Source organism: Agelaius phoeniceus, chromosome 36 (genome assembly GCF_051311805.1).
Source record: "Agelaius phoeniceus isolate bAgePho1 chromosome 36, bAgePho1.hap1, whole genome shotgun sequence".
Taxonomy (NCBI): Eukaryota; Metazoa; Chordata; class Aves; order Passeriformes; family Icteridae; genus Agelaius; species Agelaius phoeniceus.
In genome coordinates, this window is record NC_135300.1 from 350,897 (window position 1) to 372,542 (window position 21,646).

Here is a 21,646-nt window from a genome sequence, read left to right on the forward strand (position 1 = left end):
TCCGCCCCTCCAGCAGCAACTTCCGCGTTAGGCCACGCCCCTCCCTCTATAAACCCCGCCCCAACATTATATCCCCGCCCTTATTCGGCTCCGCTCCGCCCTGGGCCACGCCTCCTGCCCATATTTGGCTCCCCATCGCCCTCCCTTTGCCCATATATAGCTCGCCCCGCCTCTCCTGCCTGTGTCCCCGCCCCTGGAGGCGTGGTCTGTCGCCGCGGCGACGCTGGCGTGGGAGGACCCGGATGTGGTTGGATCCCAACATGGCGGCGGCGGCGGCCGAGTGAGGCCTGAGGGGGCCCGGGGGGGATTTGGGGCGGATTTGGGAATTTCGGGAGGATTTGGAGACCCCAGCAAAGCTAAGGGGTTGTTCGGTGATGGAGGGGGCGGTCATGGGGCCGGTTTGAGGCTCCCCAAATCGCCGGAGGGGCGGCAGCAGCAGCCTGGGGAAGCTCTGGGATTGGGGATATGGACCCCACCGTTCCCTGCCCTAAAAAAACCCCAAAAACTCCCCAAAATGGGGGCTCGGGGCTTCTCCTGAGGGAATTCCCTTCTCCCTCTGCAGCACTTTGAGCGGAGGAGCCGGAACGCGCAGCTGAGGCAGGAAAGTTTTCCCTTGGCGGAAGGTAGGAAGCGAATTCCGAGTTAATTCCGAGTTAATTCCTGGAATTTCTGATCCCGCGGGGATTTGGGGGTCTCCTCCCCACAATCCCATCCAGAGCCCTGGGATGGGTTTTTTCCCGTGGATTTGGGTCAGGAACCCCAAGGTGCAGGGGCGCTGGGATTCCTCAGGAATGTCCTGACTCCTTAAAAACAGCATTTCCCCCAAATTTTGGCACATCAGGAAGGGAAATTGCCATCCCCACTGGTTTTCTGTGGTGCTCCTGTCGCCATTCCTCAATGGAAAAGGAGGAAAAAGAGAAAAAAATCAGAAAAGCCTCTGGATTTGGAATTTATTTGTGTTTTCTCTGGAATTTAGTGAATTTTCAAATAAGTAATGGTGGGAGAGAGGGGTTGACCTGGGGTTGTTTTGGAAATAAGTGGAATTTGGGTTTATGGGAAATAACCAGATGTGGAAAAGATCCAGGAATCCTTTGGAAATGGCCAAAAACTTCCCCCCGCTCCCATTCCCTGTTGGGTTTTGGGAGTAAAAGCTGGGAATTTGGTCACCAACACCTCGTTAACAGCTGTGGGACGAGCAGGAGTTTCCAGGAAGAAATTCCAAGGATATTCCTGCCCCTGGCTTTGATTAATCCTTTAATTTGTTCCTTTCCCATGGGATAAAAGCTCTGGCAGGAATATTTGGGTTTTCTGGAGGTGCTCCCGAGCCGGCCCCGGGAGGGATTTGCGTTTTCCTGGATTTTGGGGAGGGATTTGCGTTTTCCTGGATTTTGGGGAGGGATTTGCGTTTTCCTGGATTTTTGGGCACCTGGGTCGTCACGGATGGATGGGATCGTTACTGATTAATTGGACCCTCGTTAATTGGCCCTTCCCTTGCCCCGAGCCGGAGATTCCCGACCTCCCTCCCTTCCTCCCTCCCTCTCCCTGGACTTCCAGCTCCTGGGAAACTTCCTGCTGCAGGAAAAGGGCAGAATTCCGACAGAATTCCTCTTTCTCCTCTTCCTTCCACGCTTTTCCCCTTTCCTGGTTCTCCTCCCTCGTTTCCCTGCTCTCTCCCTTCCCGGGTTTCCCTTCCCGGTTTTCCCGTCCCAGTTTTCCCGGAAGCTCTGAGCACTTCGTTCCCCTTTTCCTGGGATCTCCTGGTTCCCTTCCCGGATCTTTTTTTTTTTTTTCCTGTTCCCCTGAGCTTCGGAGGCTCCGGATTCCTGGAATTCCGGGATTCCTCCGGAGCAAAGGCCGGCACTTCTCCTCCTCCTCCTCCTTCTCCTCCTTCTCCTCCTCCTCCTGCTGCAGATCCAGCTCGGCCAGTCCAACCCGCTCCGGCCCCAGCCTGGCTTTTCCTGGAATTCTGACCCCTCGGTGGGGATTCCAGCCCCTTGGTGGGGAATCCCAGAATTCCTGGCCTGGCTTTCCCAGGAATTCTGACCCCTCGGTTGGGAATCCCAGGATTCCAGCCCCTTCCCAGGATTCCAGCCCCTTCCCAGCCTGGTTTTCCTGGGAATTGTGGCCCCTTTTTTGGGGAGCACAATTCCCACCAGGACACAGCCTGAGTGCCACTGATTTTGGGGGGAATTTGTGGGATTTTGTTGGGAATTTTAGGGAAAACAGGAGATTATCGTGCCCGGTGCAGAGATTGAGTTCCTCGTTAATTGGTGACTAATTAAACCCCGCTGGGATCCCAGGAATGCGGCCTGGGAAGGGCTGAGGAACAACTTCACCCCCTCCTGGCCCCCATCCCACCCTCTGGAATTCCTCAGGACCTCTCTGCCCCTGCCAAGTACCACCAGATTCCCACAACCATCTGGAAAAGAGAGAGGTTTTGGGGTGAAATCCCGTGGGTTTGGTGTCCAGAGGTTACGGATGCTGCACCTCATCCCAGCTGAGCTGGGTCATCCTCGGATATTTCCCATGCAGAAAAGCCCAAATGCAGCAGATTTTAATCCTCCCACCCCAAACGCAGCTGCAATTTCCCCAAACCAGGAGGGTTTTCCACCAGAAAATGGGATTTTGGCAATCCCCAGAGGATTCCCAGGAAGGTGGAAGGAGGGATCAGCCCGGGGAAAATGGAGAAAACACGGAATTCTGACAGCTTTTGGCTGGGGTCGAAGTGGAGGAGGAGAAGAAAAACTTCACGATGGATCATTGTTTTAAGGAGAAATCCTCAAAGATTGGGGGAAAGCAGTGAGAAAACCTTGGAAGCAGCAGGATTCTGGAGCCTGGAAAATGGGATTGAGCCAAGGAGATAGGAAAAAATGGGAGGAAATGGGGAAATTGCCACCAGGAAAAGCAGTGAAAGTGGGAAAAACGGACCCGCCCAGGATCCGTGGGATTTTGGGGCCATTCCCTGTGGGATTCGTGCCCCCACTGGGATCACAGGCCCAAAACCCTCCCAGCTGAGCTCGTTCTTGGCCTGGAAAGTGCAGGAAAAACCATGGGAAGACAGGGAATGAAATCAAACCCTTGGATGGTGCCCCAGAACGCTGATCCTGGCACTGGATCCCAGGAAAAACAGATTTTTTGTGGCTTTTTGAGGTGCTTTAGATCTGTTTGTTGGTTCAGGTTGGGTTGGTGTGTTAATAGATTAATCCCATTTCCAAGTGGGAGTTTCTGGTGTTTTCAAGCCTGGATTTGGGGGAGAAACGGGAAGTAATTGGATGAAGGCGGAGGGTTTTGGATAGAAGTGGCTGGTGGATGGATGAAAGCCATTCCAGCAGCGGGATTTTCAGGGCTGATCCCGTCCCCAGGGCTGGATTTCAGGGTCTGACCCCGTTCCTGCTGCCAGCCCTCATTTCCCACCCCCCAAATCCGGGTTTTTTGCCCCGTTCGCAGGAGCACAGCCCGGGCCATGTTCTCCAAGAAGAAGAAGCGCGTGGAGATCTCGGCGCCGTCCAACTTCGAGCACCGGGTGCACACGGGCTACGACCCCTCGGAGCAGCGCTTCACGGGGCTGCCCCGCCAGTGGCAGGGGCTGCTCGAGGAGTCCGCCCGGCGCCCCAAGCCCCTCGTGGACCCCGCCTGCATCACCGCCATCCGCGGGGCCCACAAGGTGCGGAAACCGCGCGAACCCGGGGCGGCCTGGGCTGGGCAGGGCCCAAATTCGGGGTCAGCACTCGGGGTTTGGGGTCCTGGAGGAGGTAACGGGGTGCTGGGCAATGTTTGGGGTTGAATTTGGGGCAGTTTGGGGGTCCTGGAGGAGGTAACAGGGGTCTGGGTGCTCTTTGGGGTTGAATTGGGGGCAGTTTGGGGGTCCTGGAGGAGGTAACAGGGTGCTGGGCAATGTTTGGGGTTGAATTTGGGGCAGTTTGGGGGTCCTGGAGGAGGTAACGGGGTGCTGGGCAATGTTTGGGGTTGAATTGGGGGCAGTTTGGGGGTCCTGGAGGAGGTAACGGGGGTCTTGGGTGCTCTTTGGGGTTGAATTTGGGGCAGTTTGGGGGTCCTGGAGGAGGTAACAGGGGTCTAGGTGCTCTTTGGGGTTGAATTTGGGGCAGTTTGGGGGTCCTGGAGGAGGTAACGGGGTGCTGGGTAACGTTTGAGGTTGAATTTGGGGCAGTTTGGGGGTCTGGGTACTCTTTGGGGTTGAATTTGGGGCAGTTTGGGGGTCTGGGTGCTCTTTGGGGTTGAATTGGGGGCAGTTTGGGGGTTCTGGAGGAGGTAACAGGGCTCTGGGTGCTCTTTGGGGTTGAATTTGGGGCAGTTTGGGCATCTTGGAATGAGGGGATTTTGGGGTTGTTTGATACTGGGGGGTTGTGGAGCAGGTCAGGGGGTGCCAGCCACCCAAAAAGCCAAACTGGGAGGGATTTGGGGGTCAGGGAGGTGGGAGCTGGGTCCTCATGCCTTTCCTACCTCCCCAAAAAGACAAATGGGGGAGTTATGGACCAGGGGATTTGGGGATCATGGGGGGAGGTGGGGCCTCATTCAGTCCCTGGGGTGGGTTTGGGAGATTTTGGGGTCTTGGAGTATTATAAGGGTGTCCTGGATGCTCTTTGGGGTCAAATGGGGAGGAATTTGGGGGTCTTGGGGCAGGGAGGTGATGATGGGGTCCCCCAGGACAGGGATCCCCCAGTGAGGCCCTGCCCCACTCCCTGAACCAGCCCCACCCCACGGGGTCACTCCCACCTGATCCCTTCCCCGTTGTGGGTGTCCCCCATTCATTCCCACATCGCCCCCCCATTCATTCCCACATCCCCCCCATTCATTCCCACATCCCCCCCCATTCATTCCCACATCCCCCCCATTCATTCCCACATCCCCCCCCATTCATTCCCACATCCCCCCCATTCATTCCCACATCCCCCCCATTCATTCCCACATCCCACCCCATTCATTCCCACATCGCCCCCATTCATTCCCACATCCCCCCCCATTCATTCCCACATCGCCCCCATTCATTCCCACATCCCCCCCATTCATTCCCACATCGCCCCCATTCATTCCCACATCCCCCCATTCATTCCCACATCCCCCCCATTCATTCCCACATCCCCCCATTCATTCCCACATGCCCCCCCATTCATTCCCACATCCCCCCCCATTCATTCCCACATGCCCCCCCATTCATTCCCACATCGCCCCCCATTCATTCCCACATCCCCCCATTCATTCCCACATCCCCCCCATTCCTTCCCACATGCCCCCCATTCATTCCCACATCCCCCCCCATTCATTCCCATATTCCCACATCCCCCATTCATTCCCACATCCCCCATTCCCCCCTCAGCCCTGATGTTCCCCCCATTCCCACCCCATCAAACCCTCCCCGATATTTTGGGACCCTCCCATCGAGGTTAGCCCCCAGTTTGTGCCTCTGGGCCTCTCCCAGCCAAACCCCCTCCGCCGTGCCCATCCTGCAGCCATTCCACGTCACTTTTCTGTTGTGTTTTTTTTTCCTTTTTTCCCGTTTTCCCCCCGTGTGTCCCCCCCTTCCCGCAGCCCATTGTGCGCGGCTCCAAAGGGCCCCAGGATGGGACCCCCGGCGGCCGTGACCGGACCCTGGCGTGGCTCCTGGACGAGCTGGCGGCCGTGTCCGTGTCCCGCTCCAACTCCCTGCGCCGGGACAGCCCCCCCTGCCCCTCCCCGGAGAACGGCCTGGCCCCGGGCCCGCCCCCCCAGCCCCGCCCGGGCCCCGCCCAGCCCCGGCCGGACGCCCCGGCCCGCCCCCACCCCGCCCCCGGGGGCCGCCCCAAGTCCAGCTCGGCCGGGGAGGGGCCCCCGCGGCCCCCGGCCCGCGAGCAGCGCCCGCTCTCGGGGCCCGACCTGCGGCCCCCCGACGGCCCCGGCGCCCCCCGCGAGGGGCTGAAGACGGCGCCAGGACGCCCCTTCCACACCTACCCCCGAGCTGACACCGACCCCGGCCCGGGGGGCAGCGCCCAGGTAAAGGAGGGAGCCCCGGGCTGCCTCATGCTCCTCTTCTTCTTCTTGCTGCTCGGCTTCCTCTTCCAGAGCGGGCTCTCTGCTCCTCTTCCTCCTCTTCTTCCTGCTGCTCTGCTTCCTCTTCCAGAGCGGGTTCTCTGCTCCTCTTCCTCCTCTTCTTCCTGCTGCTCTGCTTCCTTTTCCAGTGCAGGTTCTCTGCTCCTCTTCCTCCTCTTCTTCCTGCTGCTCTGCTTCCTCTTCTTCTTCTTGCTGCTCTGCTTCCTCTTCCAGTGCAGGTTCTCTGATCCTCTTCCTCACAGCTTCCACTGGGATCAGCAGCAGCTTCCTTCCCCAGCCACGTCCTTCACTCTGGAGCAGTTTCTTCTTCTGCTGCTGCTTCTTCTTCTTCTTGCTGCTGCTCTGCTTCCTCTTCCAGAGCGGGTTCTCTGCTCCTTTTCCTCTTCCGGAGTGGGTTCTCTGCTCCTCTTCCTCCTCTTCTTCTTGCTGCTCTCCTTCCTTTTCCAGAGCGGGTTCTCTGCTCCTTTTTCAGAGTGAGTTCTCTGCTCCTCTTCTTCGTCTTCTTGTTGCTGTTCTGCTTCCTCTTCCAGAGCGGGTTCTCTGCTCCTCTTCCTCCTCCTCCCTCAGCCCTTCATTCCCATGGCAATCCTGGGCTCTGACCCCTGAGTCTCTTCCTCCTCCTCCTCCTCCCTCAGCCCTTCCCGAGTCTCGTCCTCCTCCTCCTCCTCCCTCAGCCCTTCCCGAGTCTCCTCCTCCTCCTCCTCCTCGCTCAGCCCTTCCCGAGTCTCTTCCTCCTCCTCCTCCTCCCTCAGCCCTTCCCGAGTCTCCTCCTCCTCCTCCTCCTCCTCCTCCTCCTCGCTCAGCAGTCCCCGGCTCTGACGCTTCTCTCCGTGTCCCCACAGGCCGATCACCCCGCAGGACGCCCTCAGGAGGTGCCCCCCAACGGGCCGCTCCCCACCTCGGGAGGAGCCCCCCAAGCCCCCAAAGCCCCGGAGCCGCCTCCTCCTCCTCCTCCTCCCCCGGCGCCCCCGGAGCCCCCGGCCCCGCGCGGGCCCGGCCCCGCCGTGCCCCAGCGCGTGTCCCACGAGCAGTTCCGGGCGGCGCTGCAGATGGTGGTGGACCCCGGGGACCCCCGCTCCTACCTGGACAACTTCATCAAGATCGGCGAGGGCTCCACGGGCGTGGTGTGCATCGCCACCGTGCGCGGCTCCGGGCAGCTCGTGGCCGTCAAGAAGATGGACCTGCGCAAGCAGCAGAGGAGGGAGCTGCTCTTCAACGAGGTGAGCGCAGCCCCGGGGAGCCCTGAGAGCCTTGGGGAGCCCCTGAGAGCCTTGGGGACCCTTTGAGAGCCTTGGGGACCCTTTGAGAGCCTTGGGGAGCCCCTGAGAGCCTTGGGGAGCCCTGAGAGCCTTGGGGAGCCCTGAGAGCCTTGGGGACCCTTTGAGAGCCTTGGGGACCCTTTGAGAGCCTTGGGGATCCTTTGAGAGCTTTGGGGTGCCCTGAGAGCCTTGGGGACCCTTTGAGAGCCTTGGGGTGCCCTGAGAGCCTTGGGGATCCTTTGAGAGCCTTGAGGACCCTTTGAGAGCCTTGGGGACCCTCAGGAGGCCCCGGGGACCCCTCCAAGAGCTCTTGGTGACCCAGCAGGGAGCTCCTGATGGCCTGAGGACCCCCGGGGACAGTGCCAGGCTGCCATGGCTGTGTCCCCAAGGCTCTCAGGGGGTCTCCAAGGCTCTCAGGGGGTCCCCAAGGCTGTCAGGGGACAGTGCCAGGCTCTCAGGGACAGTGCCAGGCCCCCATGGCCATGTTCCCCCCCCCATGCCTGTGTCCCCAAGGCTGTCAGGGGGTCCCCAAGGCTCTCAGGGGGTCCCCAAGGCTCTCAGGGACAGTGCCAGGCCCCCATGCCCACGTCCCCCTGTCCCCAGGTGGTGATCATGAGGGACCACCAGCACGAGAACGTGGTGCAGATGTACAACAGTTACCTGGTGGGCGACGAGCTCTGGGTGGTGATGGAGTTCCTGGAGGGCGGCGCCCTGACCGACATCGTCACCCACACCAGGTGAGCACACCTGGGGGGCCCGGGGGGGGTGACAGAGGTGGCAGCCCGGTGACAATCTGCCCTCCCCAGGATGTCAGAGGAGCAGATCGCCGCCGTGTGCCGCTCGGTGCTGCGCGCGCTCGCCGTGCTCCACGCCCAGGGCGTCATCCACCGCGACATCAAGAGCGACTCGATCCTCCTCACGCACGACGGACGGGTAGGTGGCCTGGTTAAGGGGAAAACTGGGGAGAAAACCTCCAAAAAGGGGCCAGGGGGGATCCCCAGAAAGGCCCCCCAAACCTCCCCCGAGCCTGTGGGGTCCCAGCCCCTCTGGCAGGTGAAACTCTGGGATTTGGTCTCCCAAACCTCCCCTGACCCTGTGGGGTCCCAGCCCCTCTGGCAGGTGAAACTCTGGGATTTGGCCCCCCAAACCTCCCCCCGACCCTGTGGGGTCCCAGCCCCTCTGGCAGGTGAAACTCTCGGATATGGCCCCCCAAACCTCCCCCAAGCCTTTGTGATCCCAGCCCCGCTGGCAGGTGAAACTCTGGGATTTGGCCCCCCGAACCTCCCCCAAGCCTTTGGGGTCCCAGCCCCTCTGGCAGGTGAAACTCTGGGATTTGTCCCCCCAAACCTCCCCTGACCCTGTGGGATCCCAGCCCTGCTGGCAGGTGAAACTCTGGGATTTGGCCCCCCAAACCTCCCCCGACCCTGTGGGGTCCCAGCCTCTCTGGCAGGTGAAACTCTGGGATTTGGCCCCCCAAACCTCCCCCCGACCCTGTGGGGTCCCAGCCCCTCTGGCAGGTGAAACTCTGGGATTTGGCCCCCAAACCTCCCCCCGACCCTGTGGGGTCCCGCCCTGACGCCCCCGCCCCCCCGGCAGGTGAAACTCTCGGATTTTGGGTTCTGTGCCCAAGTGAACAAGGACGTGCCGCGGCGCAAGTCCCTGGTGGGGACCCCCTACTGGATGGCCCCCGAGCTCATCTCCCGCCTGCCCTACGGCCCAGAGGTGGGTCAGGGGGCTCGGGGGGGCGTTGGGGGGTCCTGGGCTGCGTTAGGGGGTGTTTAGGGTGGGCTTCAGGGGGCTTGGGGTGGGTGTGCGGGCCCCCAGGTTCATCTCCTGCCTTCTCTGCCACCTCGAGGTGTCTTGTGGGGAGGTTGGGATGGGTTTGGGGGTGCCCAGGGTGGGTTTGGAATGGGTTTGGAATGGGTTTAGGGGTGCCCAGGGTGGGTTTAGGGGGAGAACAGGGTGGGTTTGGAATGGGTTTAGGGGTGGGTTTAAACCCAGGATGGGTTTAAGAGTGCCCAGGGTGGATTTGGGGGTGCCCAGGGTGGGTTTGGAATGGGTTTGGAATGGGTTTAAGGGTGCCCAGGGTGGGTTTAGGGGGAGAACAGGGTGGGTTTGGAATGGGTTTAGGGGTGGGTTTAAACCAGGATGGGTTTAAGAGTGCCCAGGGTGAGTTTAGGGAGAGCAGGGTGGGTTTGGAATGGGTTTGGAATGGGTTTGGGGGTGCCCAGGGTGGGTTTAGGGGGAATAGGGTGGGTTTGGAATGGGTTTAGGGGTGGGTTTAAACCCAGGATGGGTTTAAGAGTGCCCAGGGTGAGTTTAGGGAGAGCAGGGTGGGTTTGGAATGGGTTTGGAATGGGTTTGGGGGTGCCCAGGGTGGGTTTAGGGGGAATAGGGTGGGTTTGGAATGGGTTTAGGGGTGGGTTTAAACCCAGGATGGGTTTAGGAGTGCCCAGGGTGGGTTTGGGGAGAGCAGGGTGGGTTTAGGGTGGGTTTAGGATTGCCCAGGGTGGGTTTGGAATGGGTTTAAGGGTGCCCAGGGTGGGTTTGGGGAGAGCAGGGTGGGTTTAGGGTGGGTTTAGGATTGCCCAGGGTGGGTCTGGGGATACCCAGTGTATGTTTGAGGGGTTCCAAGTGGCACGGAGTGGGTTTGAGGGGCTGCCCCCCCTAACCCCCTCCTCATTTTTGGTCATTTTTGGGGTGAACACCCCCCGTCCCCAGGTGGACATCTGGTCCCTGGGGGTGATGGTCATCGAGATGGTGGACGGGGAACCCCCCTATTTCAACGAGCCCCCCCTCAAAGCCATGAAGCTGATCCGGGACAACCTCCCCCCCCGGCTCAAGAACGGCCACAAGGTAACTCGGGGTGGGGCTGGGGGGAGTCCCCCCCATTCCTGGGAGTCTCTCACGCCCCCGTTCCCCCCCCCCAGGTGTCCCCATCCCTGAAGGGGTTCCTGGAGCGGATGCTGGTGCGGGACCCGGCGCAGCGAGCGAGCGCCCCGGAGCTGCTCCGGCACCCCTTCCTGGGCGTGGCCGGGCCCCCCGCCTGCATCGTGCCCCTCATGCGGCAGCACCGGCTGCGCTGAGAGACCCCCGCGCCGGGGGAGGGACCCTCGGACTGGGGGAGAGACCCCCAGACCCCCAAACCGGGGGGAGAGACCCCTCTGTCCTGGGGGAGGGACCCCCGGCACCGGGGAGAGACCCCCGGCAATGGGGAGAGACCCCCAAACCGGGGGGAGAGACCCTCGGCAACGGGGAGAGACCCCCAAGCTGGGGGAGAGACCCCTCTGTCCTGGGGGAGGGACCCCCGGCACCGGGGAGAGACCCCCGGCAATGGGGAGAGACTCCAAGCCTGGGGGAGAGACCCTCGGACTGGGGGAGACCCCCTCCTGCTCAGGGGGAGAGACCCCCAGACTGGGACAGAGACCCCCAGACTGGTGGGGAGACCCCTCCCACCGCAGGGGAGACCCCCCCTACCCCAGGGGGCGACTCCTGGCCCCCTCCTCCTCCTCCTCCTCAGCAGCCCCCCCAAACTGGAGCGGGACTGGGATGTTCTGGGGGACCCCGGCCCCCCCAACCTGTACTACTGAGCTGGGGACCCCCCAGCAGAGATTTTGGGGGGAGGGGGAGGCCGCCATCCCTGAGATTTGGGGGTGCACGGGCTCCTCCCGCTCCCCCCCCCTGCCTTTGGGACCCATTTTGGGGCATTTCCCCCTTTTTTTTTTTGTTTTGTTTTTAGCCTCTTCTTTTCTACCCAATTCGGGGGGCACTTGGGGTACGGCCCCCCCCCCCATCTCCGTGAGGGGGGGTCCCCAAAACTACAGCCTCCCCCTCTCCCCCCCCACACCACACTACTGATTCGGGGTGTGTCCCCCCCCCAGTTTTTGTTGATTTTGGGGTTTTTTTTGTTTGGTTGGTTCCTTCCCCCCCCCGTGCCCCCCTCGGTTTTGTTTTTTTTTTGTTTTTTAACAAAAAATTGATATTTATATGGTCGGGTTTTGTACCGCGCGGGAGGGGGGGGCCCTGGGGGGACACGGGGCCCCCCCAAAATTACACATGTCCTTTTGGACCCCCCCGCGTGCTGTGTGTGCTTCTTTTGGGGGTGGGGGGTACGTGTGGGGGGCGTGGGGACACCCCCTCCCCAATAAACAACGCTCCTGACGTGGGCGGGGGGCGTGGGGACGCCCCCTCCTCAATAAACAACGCTCCTGACGTGGGCAGGGGGCGTGGGGACACCCCCTCCCCAATAAACAACGCTCCTGACATGGGCAGGGGGCATGGGGACACCCCCTCCCCAATAAACAACATCCTGACGTGGGCGGGGGGCATGGGGACACCCCCTCCTCAATAAACAACATCCTGATGTGGGCAGGGGGCGTGGGGACACCCCCTCCTCAATAAACAACATCCTGATGTGGGCAGGGGGCGTGGGGACACCCCCTCCTCAATAAACAACGCTCCTGACGTGGGCAGGGGGCGTGGGGATACCCCCTCCCCAATAAACAACACTCCTGACATGGGTGGGGGGCGTGGGGACACCCCCTCCCCAATAAACAACGCTCCTGACGTGGGCAGGGGGCGTGGGGACGCCCCCTCCCCAATAAACAACGCTCCTGACGTGGGCAGGGGGCGTGGGGACGCCCCCTCCCCAATAAACAACACTCCTGACGTGGGCAGGGGGCGTGGAGACACCCCCTCCCCAATAAACAACACTCCTGACATGGGTGGGGGGCGTGGGGACGCCCCCTCCTCAATAAACAACGCTCCTGACATGGGCAGGGGGCATGGGGACGCCCCCTCCCCAATAAAGGACCCCCAGGCAGGAGCTGCTGCTGCCTCAGGGCTTTATTGGCTGCAGGGGGGCAGGGGGGGCACACGGGGTCCCACAGTGGCTCAGCTCGGCTCGGGTTGGTCCTTGATGGTGAATTGTGGCCAGTGCCAGCTCATGTTGACTCGGCTTGGCTTGGCTTGGGTCAGCTCCTGATGGTGAATCTTGGCCTGGCTTGGCTTGGCTTGGCCTGGCTTGGCTTGGCTTGGCCTGGCTTGGCTTGGCTTGGCTTGGCTTGGCTTGGCTTGGCCTGGCTTGGCTTGGCTTGGCTTGGCCTGGCTCAGCTCGGCCCCTGATGGTGAATCTTGGCCACTGCTGGATCGCCTTGGCTTGGCTTGGCTTGGCTTATGTCAGCTCATCTGGGCCAGCTTGGGGGTGGTTTGGCCCTCATTGACTCAGGCTGACCCGCGCTGACTCGCGTTGGCACACGGTGACCCAGGCTGGCACATCCTGACCCGTGCTGGCACATCCTGACCCACGCTGGCCCATCCTGGCCCACATTGGCCCATCCTGACCCACGCTGGCCCATCCTGACCCACGCTGGCCCATCCTGGCCCACGCTGGCACATCCTGACCCACGCTGGCACATCCTGACCCACACTGGCACATCCTGGCCCACATTGGCTCATGGTGACCCACGCTGGCACATCCTGACCCACACTGGCACATTCTGACCCGTGCCAGGTCGCGGTGACCCACGCTGGCCCATCCTGACCCACACTGGCCCATCCTGACCCACACTGGCACATTCTGACCCACACTGGCCCATCCTGACCCACACTGGCACATCCTGACCCACGCTGGCCCATCCCGACCCACGATGGCCCATTCTGGCCCATGCTGACCCGTGTGCCCCCCGTGTCCCCCCACCCTCACTTGCAGGCGCAGTGCAAGGCATGGATGGCCCCGAAGAGCCCCCTCCTCACCTCCCACCACCCCATATCCCCCCGTGTCCCCCCACCCTCACTTGCAGGTGCAGTACAAGGCTCAGACGGTGATGTTCCAGTTTTGGATGGCGTCGTTCCAGTCCCCAAAGAGCCCCCTCCTCACGTCCTGCAGCCGCGCTTCCCCCCCGTTTCACCTCCCACCGCCCCATATCCCCCCGTGTCCCCCCGTGCTCACTTGCAGGTGCAGTAGAGGGCTCGGATGGCGTCGTTCCAGTCCCCAAAGAGCCCCCGGTCCCCCCGGGCTCACTTGCAGGTGCAGTAGAGGGCTCGGATGGCGTCGTTCCAGTCCCCGAAGAGCCCCCTCCTCACCTCCTGCAGCCGCGGCACCGCTCCCGCCCCGAAGCGCCGCGATTTCCCCTCCTTGGCGCGGCGGGACCACACGGTGAGCTCGCACCTGGTGCCCACCACGAGCGAGGAGGCGCGGCCGGCCCAGCCGCTGGGCAGGTAGGGCAGGTCGGCGCCCGGGAGCACCTCGAGCACGTCCCCGGCGCAGCACTGCTCGTAGTAGGGGCTGTTGTCGGCGTAGAGCAGCGCGCAGAGCCGGGTCCCGTTCAAGGGGCGCAGCTCGGCCGGCGAGGGGCACTGCGCGACCGCCCCCCGCGCCCCCAGCAGGGCCAGCACCAGCGTCACCAGCAGCGCCAGCATCGCCGCCACCTCCCGATGTCACCTGGTGTCACCCGCTGTCACCTCCCGGGGCCGTGCGGGGCTCAGGTTATAGCCCGGCCCCAAGGCCGGCGGGCGGGGCACACCTGGGAGGGGACGCAGGTGTGTGAGGGGGGGTCTCAAGGTCTGCAGCCCTCCGCCCCACCGTGGGAAGGGACACAGGTGTGTGGGGAAGGGACACAGGTGAGGGGGGAAGGGACACAGGTGAGGGGGGTCCCCAGAGGGGGACACAGGTGTGTGGGGAAGGGTCACAGGTGCGTGGAGAAGGGACACAGGTGAGGGGGGTCCCCAGAGGGGGACACAGGTGTGTGGGGAAGGGACACAGGTGTGTGGGGAAGGGACACAGGTGACGGGGGGTCCCCAGGGGGGGACACAGGTGCGTGGGGAAGGGACACAGGTGTGTGGGGAAGGGACACAGGTGTGCGGGGAAGGGACACAGGTGACGGGGGGGTCCCCAGGGGGGGAAACAGGTGTGTGTGTGTGTGGGGGGGGTCTCAAGGTCTGCAGCCCCTCCCCCTGCCGTGGGAAGGGTCACAGGTGACCCCCGGCCCCCCCCCGGCCTTGGCTCCTCCCCCCTGCCCAAGGCCAGGCTGGGGCCAAGGTGTTCTGTATGCAAATGAGGGCATAATTGGCCGGTGTGGTTTTTTTCTTGTGGGCCCCGCCTCTTATTTGCATATTCATGATGCCGTCGTGGTCCCGCTGAGCTCCCCGCGACGGTCACCATGGCAACCGCAGGGGGCGGGGATTGTTGCCTCATTAGCATAGTCCTGACCCGCCCACATTGCGGGAACAGACGGGGGGGGAGAACCTCGGGGGGGGGAGCTCGCATTGGGCCGGGACCCCCCAAGAAATGAAACCCCCAGCCCCAAAATACAGAGCGGACCCCCCCCGGCCCAAAATACAGAGCGCACCCCCCCGCCCCAGAGACCCCCCCCAGACCCAAAATACAGAGCGCGCCCCCCAGCCCCAAACAGGGACCACCCCCAGACCCAAAATACAGAGTGCGCCCCCCCCAGTGACACTCGTGTTTCTGCCCCGGGGGGGGCACAGGTTTTTAATGTAAAAACTCGTGTTAAACACTGCGGGGGCCGGGGGGGGGCGGCTGGTGGGGGGGGGGCGGCATTTTGGGGAGGGGGGGGCACACGGGGAGGAGCTGAGGCTTTTTTTGGGGTGGGGGGGGAATGGGGGTGGGAGGGAAATGGGCGGGGGGGCCGGGGCGCCCCCCCAGGGTTATCCAGACCAGCCAGATAGGGACCCCCGGGTCGAGTTTTTTTTTTGGGGGGGGGGGGGGCAGAGGCCACGGGAGGGACACACGGGGAGGTCCCCAGGCATCCGGGGGGCCCCCCCCTTTTTTGGCCCCCACCACCCCCCATCCCCACGGGGGGCGGGGGGTTTTATTTGGGGGGGGGGGGGCTGCGGGTCTCGTGTCATCTGTGCAGAGATGTCGGGGGGGGGCGTGCGCGGGGCCCCCCCGGCCCGGCCGAAGGCACCGCGGGGGGGGCGGGCCGGGCACGCACGGGTTGGGGGGGGGGGGGGGGCACACGAATTTTGGGGCGCACACACCAAGTCCCAAGTGCGCATTTTGGGGTGGGGGGGGCGGACACACACACACACGCGTGGGGGGGGGGGAGCCGCAGAATTCTGGGGGGGGGGGGGCGCGGTCTCCCCGTCACGGTCCCCACGCCCCCCGCACGTGCCGGGGGTCCCCACGCGTGCGGGTTTTTGGGGGGGGGGGGGGCGGGGGAAGGTTTGCATACAGGTACCCCCAGGGCGGAGGAGGGGGGGGGGGGGGCACCTGGGGGCACCCACGGGGGTCCGGGGGGGCTCCCGGGACCCCCCCTCCCCACCAAGAGCCGCCGGGGCTGCGTTTGGTCACCCGGGAGAGGAGGGGGGGGTCCCACCGCTGTCCCCCCCCAGGAGGATTTGGGGGGGTCCCAGTGGGTGCTGCTCAAGAGGGGGGTCCCGGGGGGGGGATTCCCGCCGCCCCCCCCCCTCAGACGGTGCTCTCCAGCATCCAGTGGGTGCTGCCGAAGGACGGGCGCAGGGGGGGTCCCAGCGGGGTCCCCTCGGGCCCGTCCAGCCTGGGCAGGGACCCGTGGCGCCGCGGCCGCGCCCGCCGGGGGTAGCTGTGGCTGGGGAACAAGGCCCGCGCCCCGCCCCCGGCACCCCCGGGACCCCCGCCCGCCGCCGGGGGCAGCGGGGGCAGCGCGGGCAGCTCGGGGGTCTCGGCGGGCCGGGGGCCGCCGTTGGTCTGCGAGCAGACGCTGGTGAGGGTGGGCGGGGGGCGCCGCGCCCCCGCCGCCGCCGCCGCCTTCCAGCGCGCCGTGAGGATGAGGATGAAGACGAGCACGGAGGCGGCGATGGCGGCGCCGATGACGATGATGACGGTGCCCCCCAGGAAATGGGGCCGGGGCGGCGCGGAGCAGCCCGGGGGGGCGGCGGCCGTGGCGAAGGAGACGCAGCCGAGCGGGCGCGGGGCGGCGGGGGGGGTCGCCGAGGACGCGCAGCGCGGACACGCACAGCTCGTACTGGCGGCCGGGGACCAAATCCCGCAGCACGAAGGTGCGGCTGGAGGGGGGCAGCAACCTGGGGAGGGGGCGAGGGGGGGTCGGGAGAGGGGCGAGACCCCCGCGCCCCCCCTTTGCCCCCCCCCAGGCAGCAGAAAACCCATCCAGGATCCCCCAAACGCGTCCTCAATCCCATCCCAAACACCTCAGAGACCCCCAGGACCCCCTGAGTGCCCCTAGGAGCTCACCAGGGACCCCCGAAGCCCCCCAGGCACAGAGAATTCCCTTGGTGTCCCCCAGATCCCCTCAGAGCCCCCCCAGGACCCCCTGAACGCCCTCCCCCAGAACCCTCCCGGACACACAAATCCTTCCCTGACCCCCCTGGAGCCCCCAAGACCCCCAGAATCCACTTGAACCTCCCCTGCCCCAAACCCCCTTGAGCTCCCCCCAAACCCCCCCGGAGCCCCACATCTCCCCCCAGGACCCCTCCCAGCTCCCCAGGCCCACCTGTCGGGGGTTCCCAGGTGCCCACCTGTAGACCAGGCTGTCGTCGGCCGAGCTGTTGTACTGGATCTGCACCATGCGCACCCCGGGCACGTGGCGCTGCGGCAGCCACCGGATCCGCGCCGAGGACGCCGTCACCTCGGCCGCCACCACCCGCTGCCGCTCCCCGGGGCCCCCCCAGGTGTCATTGCCGCCCGCCTGGGCCATATCCGAGGGCCCGGGCCCCGCCTCGGTGCCGCCGTCCCCGTCCCCGTCCCGCCCGTCCCGCGGCACCGGCAGCGGCACCACCACCACCTCGACGCGCGCCGCCGCCTCCCCCGCGGCGTTGGCGGCCACGCAGGTGAAGCCGCCGTGGTCCCGGAGCGTGGCCACGCGGAGCTCCAGGGAGCCGTCGGCGCCCACCGAGCGCCGGGAGCCGTTCTGCACCACGCGCCCGTCGGGGCCCAGCCAGTGCAGCGCGGGCGGCGGGTCCCCGACGGCGGCGCAGCCCAGGCGCAGCGGCTGCCCCTCGGTGACCGCGGGCGGGTGCGCGGCCGCGGCCGTGACCGAGGGCGCCCGGCACGTCAGCTCCTCCTCGGGCACGGCGCCCAGCAGCCGCCCGGCCAGCGGCGCCGGCGTGGCGCAGGTCTCCAGGCGGCCCGGCTGGGCCACGCGGCGCAGCCACAGCAATTCGCAGTTGCAGTGCAGGGGGTTCCCCCCGGCCGCCAGCGACGGCCCCGGCGGGCCCGGCACCGGCGGCAGCGCCCGCAGCCGGTTCGCGGTGAGGTCCAGGCGGGCCAGGCGCGGCAGCCTGGCCACGGCGCCCGCGGGCACCCGCTCCAGCAGGTTGTGGTCCAGCGTCAGCGTGGCCAGGCTGCCCATGGCCGCCACGGCGTCCCAGGGCAGCGCGGGCAGGTTGTTGTGCGACAGGTCCAGGTCCTCCACGGTGGCGGCGAAGGCGGCGAAGGCGGCGGCGTCGATGGCGGCCAGCTGGTTGTTGGCCAGGATGAGGTGGCGCAGGCTGGCCAGCCCGCGCAGCTGCGGCCCGCTCAGCGCCGGCAGCCGGTTCCCGTCCAGGTGCAGCGCCCGCAGCGCCCGCAGGTCGGCGAAGGCGCCGGGGGCGAGGCGGCGGAGCCCGTTCCGCGACAGCGTCAGGTGCACCAGGCTGCTCATGTTGGCGAAGTCGGCGCGGCCCACGGCGCCGATGAAGTTGTCGGCCAGGCGCAGCTCCACGGCGGCGCGGTCCAGGCTGGGCGGCACCGCCAGCAGCCCCGTGCGGGCGCACAGCAGCGTGGGGCTGGGCGCGGCCGCGGGGCACAGGCACCGCGCCGGGCAGCGCGGCGGCGACACCGGCGGCGACGCCGGCGGCAGCGGCACCGGCACCACCCCGGCACCGGAGACGGCGCCCAGCATCACCAGCGGCACCAGCAGCTTCGCCATCCCCGCGGCGGCGGCCGGGCCTGAGCCAGGGAGACAACAACGACAACAACAACAACAACAATGGGGGTCTCAGCGGGGCTGGATCCCGGCAGGGCCCAGGGGAGCCCCATGGGTCCCAGCAGAGCCCAGGGGATCCAGGGGGGTCCCGGGGGGTCCCAGTAGATCCCAGCAGAGCCCAGTAAATCCCAACAGAGGCCAGTGGATTCCAGGGGATCCCAGCAGGGCCCAGTGGATCGCAGCAGGCCCCAGCAGAGTGTAGGAGATCCCAGTAAATCCCAGCAGAGCCCAGTGGATCCCAGTGGATCCATGGGGGTCCCAGTGGATCCCAGCAAAGCCCAGTGGATCCCAGTAAATCCCAGTAGATCCCAGCGGAGCCCAGAGGGTCCCAGCAGGGCCCAGGAGATCCCAGCAGATCCCACCTGTCCCAGAAGATCCCACAGCAGAACACAAAACCCCAGGGAGATCCCAGTGAGATCCCAGTTGACCCAGTGAGATCCCAATGGTCCCAGTAAGATCCCAATAAGATCCCAGTTCTCCCAGTTGTCCCAGTTGTCCCAGTGAGATCCCAATGGTCCCAGTAAGATCCCAGTTCTCCCAGTTCTCCCAGTACCTCCTCTCAGGGCTCCATGTTGGTCCTGTCCAGGCGTCGCCGTGGGGCCTGTGGGGACAGACCAGTACGGACCAGTACAGACCAGTACGGACCAGTACGGACCAGTACAGACCAGTACGGACCAGTACGGACCAGTGCAGACCAGTACAGATCAGTACGGACCAGTGCAGACCAGTACAGACCAGTACAGACCAGTACGGACCAGTATGGACCAGTACAGACCAGTACAGACCAGTACAGACCAGTACAGACCAGTACGGACCAGTATGGACCAGTACAGACCAGTACAGACCAGTACAGACCAGTATGGACCAGTGCGGACCAGTATGGACCAATACAGACCAGTGTGGACCAGTACAGACCAGTATAACCCAGTACATCCCAGCACGGCCCAGTACGGCCCAGCATATCCCAATATAGCCCAGTACATGCCAGTACAGCCCAGTATAACCCAGTACAGCCCAGTATGGCCCAGTATAACCCAGTACATCCATCCCAGCACATCCCAGCACAGCCCAGCACAGCCCAGCACGGCCCAGTACATCCCAGCATATCCCAGTATAGCACAGCACATCCCAGTACATCCCAGCATATCCCAGTACATCCCAGTACAGACCAGTATAACCCAGTACAGCCCAGCATGGCCCAGCATGGCCCAGTACACACCAGCACACACCAGTATGGCCCAGCACATCCCAGTATAACCCAGTACAACCCAGTACAGCCCAACGTGGCCCAGTACATCCCAGCACAGCCCAGTATAATCCAGTACATCCCAGTACACACCAGTACACACCAGTACAGCCCAGCACATCCCAGCACAGCCCCGCACGGCCCAGTATGGCCCAGCATATCCCAGTACATCCCAGCACAGCCCAGCACAGCCCAGCATGGCCCAGCACGGCCCAGTACATCCCAACATGGCCCAGCATGGCCCAGCACATCCCAGTATAACCCAGTACAACCAGTATGGCCCAGCACGTCCCAATGCACACCAGCACAGCCACGCCAGGCTGATAAGGACACAGCAGAGACCAGCACAGCCCAGTATGGCCCAGTATGGCCCAGTACAGACCCAGCACAGCCCAGTATGGCCCAGTATGGTCCAGTACGGCCCAGTGCAGCCCAGTATGGCCCAGTATGGCCCAGTGCAGACCAGTACAGCCCAGTATGGCCCAGTATGGCCCAGTATGGCCCAGTACAGACCCAGCACAGCCCAGTATGGCCCAGTGCAGATCAGCACAGACCAGCACAGCCCAGTATGGTCCAGTATGGCCCAGTACGGCCCAGTACAGAACAACACAGACCCAGCACAGCCCAGTATGGCCCAGTATGGCCCAGTGCAGACCAACACATCCCAGTATGGCCCAGTATGGCCCAGTGCAGACCAGCACAGACCCAGCACAGCCCAGTATGGCCCAGTATGGCCCAGCACAGCCCAGCACAGCCCAGTACAGACCCAGCACAGCCCAGTATGGCCCAGTGCAGACCAGCACAGACCCAGCACAGCCCAGTATGGCCCAGTATGGCCCAGTGCAGACCCAGCACAGCCCAGTATGGCCCAGTGCAGACCAACACAGCCCAGTATGGCCCAGTCCCACCCAGTCCCTCCCAGTTCCCCCAGTCCGGCCGTACCTGGGGGGGGCTCAGCCCCCGGACGCTTCCATCGCTGCTCCGGGGGGGGGGGGGGGGGGGGGTCGGGCCTCGCCCTACCGGGGGGGCATCGGGGGGGGGCACCGGGAATTGGGGGGGAACCGGGAAATGGGGGGGGGGGGGGCACCGGGAGAGGAGGGGAACCGGGAATTGGGGAGGGGCGATGGGGGGGGGGGGGGTGTCGGGAATCACCGGGATGGGACCGGGGAGGGGGGATGGGGACCGGGAGGGATCCGGGATGGAACCGGGAGGGATCGGGGATGCGGGGATGGAACCGGGATGGAGGATCCGGGATGCGGGGATGGAAGCGGGGATGCCGGGATGGAACAGGGAGGGATCCGGGAACCGGGGATGGAACCGGGAGGGATTCGGGGAGGGATCGGGGAGGGATCCGGGAATGTCGGGATGGATTCGGGGATGGATCCGGGGATGGATCCCGGGGATGGGTCCCGGGCGCGGCCGGGGGGTCCCGGAGCAGCCCCGGAGCCGCCGCCCCGAGAGGCCCCGGAGAGGCCCCGGTGAGGCCCCGGTGAGGCCGCGGCCGCCGCTCGGAGCCGCAGAACCGGCGGGGCGGGGCCGGGCGGGGCCGGGGCGGGGCCGGGGCGGGGCCGGGCGGGGCCGCGGGCGCGCGGACGGACGGACGGACGGACGGACACCGGGATGGACACGGGGATGGACACGGGGATGGACACATGGACAGACGGATGGGCACCGGGATGGACACACGGACATGGGGATGGACAGACGGACACAGGGACATGGGGACGGACACCGGGATGGACACACGGACGCAAGGAGGGACACAGGGATGGACACTGGGACACACGGACAGGCAGACGGACACGGGGATGGACACACGGACAGGAGGATGGACACACGGACAGGGGGATGAACACACAGACACGGGGACGGACAGGGAGATGGACACACGGACAGACAGATGGACACCGGGATGGACACACGGACACGGGGATGGACGCGCGGACACGGGGATAGACAGACGGACATGGGGATGGACACTGAGGTGGACACAGGGACATAGGGATGTACATATGGACAGACAGATGGACACGGGGACACGGGGATGGACACACAGACACAGGGATGGACAAATGGACACGGGGATGGACACCGGGGGGACAGTGAGGGACTCTGAGGGGATACTGGGGTGCACTGGGGGGCACTGGGAGTTACTGGGGGACACTGGGGGA

The 21,646-nt window shown here is 64.6% G+C and overlaps 3 protein-coding genes across 4 annotated transcripts; 1 reads left to right on the forward strand and 2 right to left on the reverse strand.

The window, feature by feature from the left end:
- Window positions 1-165: 165 nt before the first annotated feature.
- PAK4 (p21 (RAC1) activated kinase 4) lies at window positions 166-10,532 on the forward strand. 2 transcript variants are annotated; one of them, XM_054653959.2, is made up of 10 exons: window positions 166-280; window positions 563-623; window positions 3,448-3,664; window positions 5,548-5,988; window positions 6,888-7,265; window positions 7,908-8,041; window positions 8,111-8,237; window positions 8,901-9,026; window positions 10,026-10,160; window positions 10,235-10,532. In XM_054653959.2, exons 3-10 carry the CDS (start codon window positions 3,464-3,466, stop codon window positions 10,388-10,390), a joined length of 1,698 nt encoding a protein of 565 aa, XP_054509934.1. In that variant the 5' UTR covers window positions 166-280; window positions 563-623; window positions 3,448-3,463; the 3' UTR covers window positions 10,391-10,532. The 2 variants fall into 2 exon arrangements, with proteins under 2 accessions (XP_054509934.1, XP_077049089.1); XM_077192974.1 differs by lacking the exon at window positions 5,548-5,988 and having other exon boundaries at window positions 172-280.
- Window positions 10,533-13,260: 2,728 nt separating this feature from the next.
- Window positions 13,261-13,925, reverse strand: SYCN (syncollin). Its single transcript, XM_077193102.1, has one exon. It carries the CDS (start codon window positions 13,722-13,724, stop codon window positions 13,323-13,325), a length of 402 nt encoding a protein of 133 aa, XP_077049217.1. The 5' UTR covers window positions 13,725-13,925; the 3' UTR covers window positions 13,261-13,322.
- A 1,672-nt stretch (window positions 13,926-15,597) lies between these two features.
- On the reverse strand, window positions 15,598-21,576 carry LRFN1 (leucine rich repeat and fibronectin type III domain containing 1). The gene is given in 5 exon segments (XM_077193120.1): window positions 15,598-16,210; window positions 16,212-16,328; window positions 16,782-18,192; window positions 18,783-18,830; window positions 20,418-21,576. Coding segments are annotated over 5 exon segments (2,829 nt in total). The 5' UTR covers window positions 21,196-21,576; the 3' UTR covers window positions 15,598-15,735.
- Window positions 21,577-21,646: the final 70 nt, after the last annotated feature.

Bases quoted from the DNA above. Each gene is read 5' to 3' on its own strand.
- PAK4 (XM_054653959.2), top strand. From the start codon at position 3,464: ATGTTCTCCAAGAAGAAGAAGCGCGTGGAGATCTCGGCGCCGTCCAAC. The intron at 5,989-6,887 runs GTAAAGGAGGGA...GTGTCCCCACAG, and splicing joins GCCCGGGGGGCAGCGCCCAG to GCCGATCACCCCGCAGGACG. The intron at 8,238-8,900 runs GTAGGTGGCCTG...CCCCCCCGGCAG, and splicing joins TCCTCACGCACGACGGACGG to GTGAAACTCTCGGATTTTGG.
- SYCN (XM_077193102.1), bottom strand. From the start codon at position 13,724: ATGCTGGCGCTGCTGGTGACGCTGGTGCTGGCCCTGCTGGGGGCGCGG.